The sequence below is a fragment of the Erpetoichthys calabaricus genome, chromosome 17 (genome assembly GCF_900747795.2).
Source record: "Erpetoichthys calabaricus chromosome 17, fErpCal1.3, whole genome shotgun sequence".
Classification (NCBI taxonomy): Eukaryota; Metazoa; Chordata; class Cladistia; order Polypteriformes; family Polypteridae; genus Erpetoichthys; species Erpetoichthys calabaricus.
Window position 1 is genome coordinate 94,029,306 of NC_041410.2, and position 11,729 is coordinate 94,041,034.

Below are 11,729 nucleotides of genomic sequence, written 5' to 3' on the forward strand. Positions count from 1 at the left end.
TACACAATGTGCTCAAGTTAGATTAAATACACTTCCTTATGTTCAACAAGCCAAGCTCAACATTATTTTATTTTAATAGATTTAATAACTCCAATATATATATATGTCAGTCAGTCAGTCATTTTCCAACCCGCTATATCCTAACACAGGGTCACGGGGGTCCGCTGGAGCCAATCCCAGCCAGCACAGGGCGCAAGGCAGGAACAAATCCTGTGCCCAACCCACCGCAAGACACCCACACACCAAGCACACATTACGGACAATTTAGGATCGCCAATGCAACTAACCTGCATGTTTTTGGACTGTGGGAGGAAACCGGAGCACCCAGAGGAAACCCACGCAGTCACGGGGTGAACATGCAAACTCCACACAGAGAGGACCCGGGAAGCAAATCCAGGTCTCCTTACTGCAAGGAATATATATATATATATATTACAATTATATTATTTTATATATATATATATAGTATGAAGTAATTAGACTTTACATAACAGATACATTACAGCATTGTTAGCTGTAATAGCAATACTAATAAAGTACTTTGAACGTTTATTACAGAAAATGTAAATCAAAATTGTTCAATTTGCTAAGTGTATAGTCATTCATTTATTACCACATAAGGTTATCAAGTTGTGTTTTGGCTGATTTTAACATTAATTTTGAAACAAAGAAAAATGCTTTTGTGATATAAGGGTGGGCGACGTGTACTTTAAAAACAGAAGTCTCCTAAATCTGCTTCCATAACCTCGGCATTTGGTAAAAAACAATTCACGAAGTCTTTCTTGGACGTTCTTTCCAAATACACGAAGGTGTGAGGATCCCTCGGAATGTTTTATCAACAAAAGCGGCGGTCCTTTATGCAAAATGTCACACTTTATGCAAATACGGGATAGTCATGTCCACAAACCTCGACTATTTTAAATTAAATCAAATTAATTTAACTGTGTGTACGGAAAGTGGGGATATCATGTTTGGGGGATTAGACAAGTATTAATTCTGAATAAGATTAACATAAAATGAGTGAGTAATGACGACGGTCCCTGAGACTGGTTATGGCTCTGCTGAAAGCAGATAATCTGATTGTGATGTTTCATCATTAATTAATCGCGTTAGTGTGATAGCTAACATATTTAAGTCAATGTAACTAGAATAATGTACGTAATACCAGAAAACATAGTATTTTAATTTAAAGTAACTTACATAATGCCAAAATCCCCAATAATTCATTTTTGACGCTTCTGGTAAAAGAATATAATGTAATGGCTTTGTTTCAACATCAGTTAATTGTATCAATGAGACATGTAAGGATTTTTTTGTAAAACTAGCTGGAAGGGCAATATAACAGCAGCAAATCTGATTATTTCGGTCCCGTAACCTTAAATCGGATGCGTCTGCGGACCTGTGCAGTGATTCTGACTTGCGAGCAGAGCCCTTGACAGCCAGTCTGTAGAAGCTCCCGGTGACGTCACAGTCATCTGACCCGGGGTGAGTTTCTTTTCTTTTTTTTCTTTCCTTTTTTTTTTTGCATTCTTCCTACGAACTTGAGTTGCCTTTTGCCGCCGGAATGTTTCGTATTTTTTGGAGCAGCCATACACACCCATCGTGTTATCTCGCATTTGCCGTGGTGGTGTATTTTTCAATGATCGTTTAACTCTTTCTCCGCTTTTTCGTTCCACTTTCCAATGGCTCGCGTGGGTCCTTGACTTGGAGTTGTTTTTTTTTTAATGCCCCCCGATTTCAGAGTGGCGTGCGCGTTTCTATGCGCTTTTGGCGCACAAGGAAGCACTTGGACCACTTTTTTCTTTGAGATGACTTTGCATGAAGAAACATTCCCAGAACCTATGGAAGAAGCTGACATCGATGTGGTTGGCGACGGAAGCAAAGAGTGTAGACCGCCAGTGCCTGAAACGGTGCCGAGGACAGCTGGTGCCGACCCGGGACTGTCCCCCAGAAGGAGCGCGTGCGACGCTGGCGAATCGGAGGTCCATTCCAGGGGCGATGCGGCCAAAACGAACTCTTTAGTGAAGCCGCCTTATTCCTATATCGCCCTCATAACGATGGCTATCCTTCAGAGCCCCAAGAAGAAGCTCACTCTCAGCGAGATATGCGATTTCATCAGCAACCGTTTTCCTTATTATAAGGAGAAATTTCCAGCGTGGCAGAACTCGATCAGGCACAACCTATCTTTGAACGACTGCTTTGTCAAAATGGCGAGGGAGCCTGGTAACCCCGGCAAGGGTAACTACTGGACTCTCGACCCCAACTCCTCCGACATGTTCGAGAACGGCAGCTTTCTGCGGCGGAGGAAACGTTTCAAGAGGCAACAGTTGAAATTTGGTGCCCTGAAGGACACGAGTGCCAGCGGCGCCCTGCCCAGCTTCACCTATGGATCTTACGGACTCGGCTCGGCATGTCTGCAGCTGCCGGGGCTGGATCTTTACCCCGTCGGATTCCCCCCTTCGCACAGCCAGTGCTCGACGAACGTGCCTTCCCCTGCCTGCAGCGGGATCTTACCGGCCCTCTCCACCCTCTTCTCCAGGGCACAGGCGGGCGCTACTAAGAGCTTCTTACCGCAGCTCTCCAGTTTCGCATCTCTAAAAATGGACAACGGTGGGGCCGCCTTGCAGCCTTTCCCCCTTGAGAGGATTAGCGGCGGCGTTGGCTCTCCAACAACCTTCACGTCGCCTTTGGCTAACGGAGCCCAGCAGGTCCCTCCGTTCTTATCAAATGCGGTGCTCCATCCGTCCGCTGCAGTCCCCCACCTTTACAGTTTACATCAGGGGTACCAGGCGCTGCAAAGCTTACAGAGCAGCTCCGAATTCACAAGCAGGCTTCTGCAGCAACTGAGCAGCGTGAACAACTGCTAAAAAATCAGAAAAGCCGTAGGGATTGTGCATGGGAGTGGTGGTCGCAGAAACCTCAGGTAGGCGATATCGACTGTGCCGTGCGTTTCTTCTCGAAGCGCGTTCACGCTCGGCGTCTCGTGAAACGTCAAAGCTGTAAGGCTTTAAATATTGCGGGGTCCTTTAAAGACTGTCAAGTCACAAAACTTCTGTACCATTTGATTAACGGGCCCCTCAAAGAGAAGCACAGCTATAGGAACCAACGCTTCATGGTGTTTGCACTGCAAGAACTCCAAGGGACTGCGGACTCAAAATGAGCTTCTTCAAGTCCGTCAGGGGGTTTGCGTATTGAAGACCCCGTCCAGAAAGACGACTCCGTGAAAAAGTCACCGCAGTTCAATGGTCGGAGAAAAGAAAAATAAAACCTCAAACAACAAACTGAACTACCAGCCTGACGACGTTTGTGGTAACATTTTGTCTACTGCTTATTTTGTTAATAGGAATTACAAAAAATAATAATAATAAAAGGTTCATTTTAATACGCAGAATGGTGGACGTTAAAGTTTTTTTTTAATCGTACATAAAGATTCCATCACAACATAATTTACTTGTTAAAATTGTTGGCATAAACTGAGATTGGAATAAACTCACCAGGTCCCGTTTTACCATTTTATAGATAAATAAATTACTCCACGGAATGCAATGGAAAAATTGTATTTCGATCATTTATATTGGGAAATTATTCACAGGGAATTGCATTGCAAAACTGGGTCTGTTGGGATACTGTGATTGTTTTCTGCAATCCCTCTTTGCTTTTTCGAGGTCTCTTAATCCAGGCCAGTGTCGCTGGGGGTCCTGGTTCTGATATACATATCTGCTTCGGGTCACGGCTGTCCCACCCATACATTTGAAAATTGGAGGCGCTCGCGAAAATTGTCCACATTTAACAATTCACAAAAAGTTTACACAAGTCATTAGCTTTAATTGAAATTTATAGTTGGCATTTGTTTATTTGTATTATTGAATTGAATTCACTTTGACTTTTTATTTTTTTCCGATATAGCTTCTGTTGGATGTCAGACCAGTTAATTAAATAAAAGGGGAAACATTCAAACCTTCAAAACAGGGCGCTATATAAATACATGTATTATTTATTATTACAGCAGCGGTTCGTTGACGGTAACACTCGTGAATGGACACGCATTCGTGCTAAATTCCTCCCTTGACACAAATAACGTACCTGTCTGTTTGTTATATAGCTCCTTTCATATCCGTCTATCTGCACTCTTAAAATACTGGTTCGTTAATGGCACTTTAATGGATTGTGCTTGATGGATGATTTGTGTATGAAATTGATTCTTTGAGCCTTTAATGGTTCCTAACATGCGGGCAAAAGAAACATCTTTAATGTACTGTATAGTAGAGGATTTGGAAAGACAAACAAAACCTGAGCCTGTGTTATTGGATGCATATTGAGTCCTTTAAAAATCAGAAACCACTGGAATTTCCAATATCTGTTATTAGCTATTTGTGGTATTAACAGAGCCTGTTACGGATCTAAATAAATGAAGACCTTTTCTTGAACTTTCATGTGGATGGTCCTTATGGGAACCAAAAATATTTCCTCTGTGGCATCGCTTTGAAGAACAACTTTAGCACCTTTAATTTTAGGAATTAATCTTTCTATTTTATAGTGTATTACACATCTATCTATCTATCTCCGCTGTAGCAGATAGTGAAGCAAACAGTTGCACGACATTAGAAAAGCGATTTTTTGGAAATGTTGAAAGAAAAGTCAGGCCACTCATTCACAAAGAAATTAATTAGCCGCTGTTTACTTTATATAGTATCCTGAACAGTCAGCAACACTGTAAAGCTTTTACCGAGACATGAAATACTGTGTGTATGTATGATCTGCTTCTCGCAACTGAAAGAGGGCACCGTGGCGAATGTTAGCCGACTTGCTGACCAACTACAAGCGTTACCTGGTAGGTAACCACCCATACAATCAGATTGTGATTCAGACTACAAATGCCATGAATATTATATATATATTAAATATGTATATATTAATAATAAAGATGCCAAAGTGGTTGTTCTGAGAGATGCAATAAGGGAAGAATTTTTTGATTCCCAAAAGAACTGTCCACATGAAGGTTCCAGACAGAACCGTACATTTATTTAGATCCGTAACGGACTCCATAAATAGCCACGATGATAACAGATTTGTGAAATGCCAATGGGTTCATCATTTTAGAAGGACTATCACTGCGTACAATGAAACAGGCTAAGTTCATTTCTTCTTAATTTGTATGTATTCTGCTAGGTAGCCTATCATTCGTTAAAGATTTATTTTTTTCTTGGTTTTTTTTCTACATATTAGGAAGTTTTTCAAAGCACAAACAACCAAGTTCATTTGCAAATAACCCTTCCAATGCCAGTAAAGAACCAGCATTTTTAAGAGTGTCAGGGGTAAAATAAAGTAGGAAAATATAGTTAAGATGACGAATGAAGTTACAAATGTTTAACTTTCAGCTTTAATATTTTAATGTTTAATGTCAGTGATTCTTATCGGTTCGTTCACATTGAACACTGGGCGCACCCAATTGGGACCTTAAATTCGAGAGGTTTACTCCTGGGTTTATTATAATTTTAATTATAATAATGCATTTCCTCCCGAGGACAAATAAAGTGTTATCTATTATATAGTGCCGTTCACATCTATCTATCTATCTATCTATCTATCTATCTATCTATCTATCTATCTATCTATCTATCTATCTATCTATCTATCTAATTAAAGCCACCCTGATAGCACCGGCTCTTTACCGTCCCGTACGCCCCTTCTGTTGAGCACCTGTGTTTATCTCTGTCTTATTATTATTATTATTTATTTAGCAAGCGCTTTTATACAAGGCGACTTAAAGCAATAATATATACAAGAATAATTAGAAATGCACAATTATCTTTGTGCTCTCCCATGTAGATTTTGCAATATATTTATAAATAAATGAATGGTACTGCGGTGGGTTGGCACCCTGCCTGGGATTGGTTCCTGCCTTGTGCCCTGTGTTGGCTGGGATTGGCTCCAGCAGACCCCCGTGACCCTGTGTTAGGATACAGCGGGTTGGAAAATGGATGGATGGATGAATGGTACGCCTATTGGTGAAAGCGCCTGTAAGTGCCCGTTAACACACTGGACCCCCTAAACGGTCGACTCCTGCTTTGCTGCCGCGACCTGGGACTGTAATAAAGAGACTCAAATGATGGATGTGTAAAGAAATTGACGAATTCTGAATTTACTTATTAATTTATATTTTAATCCGCTGTCTAAGGATCCCCACTAAGCATAAGGTGGGTAACAATAGCATCCGCCGCGACCACAAACCTATAGTCACTTATACCGGGTCAAAATTTTAAATTAACTTGGGGGAAAAATAAAATATCTATCTATCTATCTATCTATCTATCTATCTATCTATCTATCTATCTATCTATCTATCTATCTATCTATCTATCTATCTATCTATTACCCTGTATATAGTGCCTTTCAAATCTATCTATCACAGACTGGCTGATGTATAACTAACACATTCATATTTCAGGTGTCTGAGGAAAATCAATGTGTCGGTCCTCAGGATGCCAGTCCCTCTCAGCCATAATCACACACACACGCACACTCACAGCCAATATGCGCAGTCTTTGGGAGGTATGAGGAGAACTCAAAGGTGCACGGAGAGAACGTGCAGACTCCACGCAGACAGAAAACCGGGTGTAGGGTTAGAGTGGCAGGACTCTGGAGGTGATTATGAGGTAGCTTCGCTATTTACTGCTCTAAATTCAATCGGAGTCGCGCATTTTTTCTGCCATAATGTCGTTTTCTTTCACTTACCATTTTATTCATCTTATTCTGTTATACTGCGGTGGGCTGGCGCCCTGCCTGGGGTTTGTTTCCTGCCCTGCGCCCTGTGTTGGCTGGGATTGGCTCCAGCGGACCCCCGTGACCCTGCAGTTAGGATATAGCGGGTTGGATAATGGATGGATGGATGGATGTTCCGTTATATACACACGTGTGAATTCTATATGTCATGTGAGCTATTTAACAAAAACTGCAAACTGAACTATCTGAAAATATCACTGTGGGAGCTCCTCGTGTCAAGATCAGGCAGGAACACACCCTGGACGGGCCAGTCCATCTCAGGGCATACATCGTCACGGTTTTTTTTTTCGGTGGTTGGGGGTGTGCTACGCTGACAAAAGGTGACCGTGCAATCTCCACACATACAACAATCGGGCGTTCGAACTCGGGACCACCGCTAAACCGTGTGCAGACCCCCGTCTTAGCAAATTATACATGTGCATTATTAGAGATTTGAAGTGTGAAGTATAGAGCGGTGCTCGACTTTGAAACGTTTAATAGTGGGCAAAGTATTTTACTGTAAATGGTGGCAGATAATGTGAAGTAAAGGGTTGACTTCACTTATTTCATTTTTGTTTTTTGGTCGACTGAACTCAATAGCTTGGCAGTTCATACACACGAGTATCCTTTTCTGGATCACAGATGTTAAACCAACACATCTAACTGAGGTTATACAGTTCCTGGAATGAATGTCTGCCATGTCTGGAGGTCAAAACAAAAGCGGTCACCAAATAAAACATTCGAGATGGTTTCCTGCATAGTTTGTGAAACAACTCGTGCTTACAGTGAGTTTAAAGCGATGATTTTCTTTCTCTTAATTCGCATAGTGGAATTGTAACCTTTAAAAGCGTGTGCAGTATTTAGAAATATGATTTACACCCTTTAAAGGATTTTATTTAACACTGGTGAGTTTGCTAAAGGTAGCATTCACAATGGACCGACGGAGTTGATTTGCATTATTTCAGGTCCGTCATACAGGTGGATGGGGAAAAAAAATGGAAGGATGACATGGACAGCAGAGCAGCCCGATTGTGAAACTGCGATATCAGTCCGTGTGGCACGTGAATATAAACGAGCGCCTCACTAAACATTCGTGTGTTTAATACATTATCACTAAACAAATGGAAAGAGTGCGCCAGGAGTGACAAAACTGTGTTATCAATAACATCATAAAGTTCACTCGAGCGATTTGTTAGTCATCAGCCATTCGAACGACTTTTGTTGTAGGAAAAGGGAAAAGGCAAAGGAACTACTAAGTCTGTGATTTAGGGGGCTCATCGACCATTTTGCAACTGAGGAAAACACAAATCGTGCCTAGAGGATTATACGAATCTGACAGCGTTATGTTACGGTACGTGTTGTCATTATATGCGGATACATCATGAAAGCGGACACTTTTGCAAACCAGTTCTCCTACTTCACCATAATTAGGAAAAAAAGTAGCATGATATTTAAGAAAAGCCGGTGTATGCGAGAACAAAAAGCCGCAAACACGTCTGACTGTCTGCCCCGCGTATGAAGGGTTTAATTTTTAGCTAAAAAGCAACAACAGCACGAGCCCCACTGCCGAACCCCCATAAGCGGGGCACACAGGCGGGCAGCGACAAATCGAAGTGCGCGACTTTGACGACGAGCGTCTGTCTGATAAAACAAAGCCGCATATTTAATTGTCTTGAGTTATGTCAACTCGAGCTTTCTTTGAGTTTTACAAACTTTCATGTTGTTTCAGTTGACAGGTTTATGTTCACTCGAAGGTGACAGGCGCGTGTGTGTGTGTGGCTGCTGCAGTGCGCGTGTCACGGGAAAGGAAGCTCTTTACGGTAAAGAGCAGCAGGATGAAATCACCAAAACATGCAGGCGCCCCCCAACTTCTCAACAGATGCAGGGGCCTCTGTGAATGATGGATATCACCGTTCAGTGACTGGATTGATAATAAATGGACCTGTGAAAAAAAAGTTTGTAATCCAAGAATTTTAGACGAATTCCCAGCATTGACTACGGGTGGTCGCTCAGCGCAGACCTCGGAATAAACTGGCACATCGAATCTGAAGCGTGGAGGCTCCTGAGGCCCAAACACGCACCTTCGAATTTAAACACTTTTATTAATCAGTGGTCGGCAGCCGTGGACCCCGAGAACCGCAGTGTGGGCAGATGTTCTGTCCAGTGCCACCCCGTCTGCAATGCTACACGATTTACATAAACCGTTCACTTCACAGAAGACTTTATTGACTTAGACTCCGTGCAGAAAATGCCGCTATTTATGAAAAATGAATTATATAGTGCCTCACATATCTATCTCTCTACCTATCCATCTATTATATAGTTCCTTTCACATCTATCTATCTATCATATAGTGCCTTAACACATCTCTATATTATATAGTGCCTCTCTATCTATCTATTATGTGTCTTTCACATCTCTATTATATAGTGCCTCTCTATTATATAGTGCCTTTCACATCTCTATTATATAGTGCCTTTCACATCTCTATATTATATAGTGCCTCTATCTACTGTATCTATTATGTAGTGCCTTTCCATGTCTATATTTTATAGTGCCTCTCTATCCATCTATTATATAGTGCCTTTCACATCTCTATATTATATAGTGCCTCTATCTACTGTATCTATTATATAGTGCCTTTCCATGTCTATATTTTATAGTGCCTCTCTATCCATCTATTATATAGTGCCTTTCACATCTCTATATTATATAGTGCCTCTATCTACTGTATCTATTATATAGTGCCTTTCCATGTCTATATTTTATAGTGCCTCTCTAACCATCTATTATATAGTGCATTTCACATCTCTATATTATATAGTGCCTCTATCTACTGTATCTATTATATAGTGCCTTTCCATGTCTATATTTTATAGTGCCTCTCTATCTATCTACCTATCTATTATATAGTGCCTCTCATATCTATCTATCTACATATCTGTCTATTATATAGTGCCTTTCACACCTATCTAAAGATATTTTGGCTATAGTGCTCATGAATTAAGCACTAAACGTTTTTAAAAGTTACGTACGTTGTCAGTTTCAATAAATACACTTTGATCAACTGTCTCCTTTCATTATAGCTATAATTAATTTGAAAATATCTGGAATTTTAAACCTGTATTTTAGAAAAATAAAAATAAAAGATATAATGTTACATGAAATTATGACAGAGAAAAAATAATCATCCGTCCATGAATTTTAATAAGAATCTACCAAGTTCTTTTATTTAAATGTAGACACGTGCAGTAATAATGCAGTTGATGTCAGATTAGAACCATTCCACTTATATAATGCCTTTCTTATACAGTATATGTCTTCATCATATAATGCTTTTCCTATTTATCTATGTATCATACAGTGACTTTATTTATCTATCAGTCTGTTAAAGTGCCTTTCGTATCTGTATCACATGGCACCTTTCATTTTTCTATAGTACTTTTAACTATCATATAGTGCCTTTCACATCTTTGTTTGTTGTACGTTTTAACTTTCTATCATATAGTGTCTTTCCTATACACATCTATCTTTTGCCTGTTTTAACATATTTTCCCGAATTTGAGTAAATAAGAGGCAAGTTAATGTGTAACAAACGATTCCAGAAACTGAATTAATGAACTCCTCTGGTAAACATTTGATTTTTATTGCAGTACAAAGTATGCAGCAAAGCAGAGTTTGTTTTATCTCCGGCCGATACAAGATTTTTCAGATGTTTACATGGTCTTGTGAAGCTCTTCATATGGGTAACATGATGGTTATAATTTATAGTTCTTCGTAATTAAAACCAATATTTTTTGCGGATCTGCAGCCATAACTGTTGTGTTTCTCAGCGGTTCAAACGCCGGCGCGTTTTAATGTCATGCTGGACTCCCCAATGTTCCCGTAACTGCTGGTTCATTTTGGTGCAGTCGGGGGGCTTGTGGTGGGCTTTGTCTGAACGATTCGCCTCCGCATTTTTAACACATAATAAGTGCATTCTGTGATGCTCAAAGCTGTCGGTGCTAAGGCCTCAGTTACAAAGAACGGGAAATGTATTAACGGAGAATGGGGGCGTCCTGAGCAAAGGCTCACTTCAGCTGTGGCTGCGCTTTCTTAGGTACGGCGAGGTGAAGAAAACGCCGACATCAGAAACTGAAGACTGGAACACAAACTGACGCAGTCGAGCAGAACACGAGCGCCGAGCGTAGACGCGGGTCGGCCACTGCATGCGGGTTGTCTTGTAATTTGTCTGCTGGCCCCCCTCGTGAGATAAACACTTTCAAGAATCGGCGAGTGGAAGCGTTTGTGGAATATTCATCAAGATGTTCCACGAATAGCCATTTCAAACAATAAAGTCAGCTTTTTGTTCTTCTACAAGCATGCCTTTGGTACGCGTGTTGCCTCGTTGATTTATGAGTGCGTTTGGGTTATTCGAGGGTGTTCTTCCCACTGCTATTGCACTGCAGTCTCTTTATCTCAAGGCGTTTACTTACATGTCCTAAATGCCGATTCCGGCCACAGGAGGCGCTCTGCTCCTTTAACACTTACACAGGTGCGCCGAGCGAGCGCTTGGCCAGACTTCTCCTTAAGTAAATAATAATTAGGAATTGCCTGCCACATTCGGTCAAATTACACTCCTTAATAAAAGTCTCAGCCATTCTCAAGAACGCCCGTTGACAGTCCGAAGCCGCCGCTTGAAATGATTAGCAAGGCGCGGATTACGGGGCTTCACGCTGGCTCGGCGATCTGCGCCTTTCCACATGAAGCCCCGCCGCTCATTTCGTGCTGAGCTTTAACTGCTGAAGCTATTAAAGTAATAAGCGCAGCGAGTACACCATGGCTAGCAACTGGCTGGACGTACTGCAAAAACACCAAGGCGTTTTCTCGTAGTTTTTGTGATTCCGTTTTACGGAAGCTTAAAAATGAAAAAACATATATATATATATATATATATATATATATATATATATATATATATATATATA

General features: G+C 41.0%; 1 protein-coding gene across 1 annotated transcript; it reads left to right on the forward strand.

The window, feature by feature from the left end:
- Positions 1 to 1,361: 1,361 nt before the first annotated feature.
- foxd7 (forkhead box D7) lies at positions 1,362 to 3,536 on the forward strand. The gene has a single exon (XM_028822948.2). The coding sequence runs from the start codon at positions 1,725 to 1,727 to the stop codon at positions 2,865 to 2,867; it is 1,143 nt and encodes a 380-aa protein (XP_028678781.2). The 5' UTR covers positions 1,362 to 1,724; the 3' UTR covers positions 2,868 to 3,536.
- The last annotated feature ends 8,193 nt before the right edge of the window (positions 3,537 to 11,729 follow it).

Excerpts from the sequence above, each read along its gene's own strand:
- foxd7 (XM_028822948.2), top strand. The coding sequence starts at position 1,725 with ATGCCCCCCGATTTCAGAGTGGCGTGCGCGTTTCTATGCGCTTTTGGC.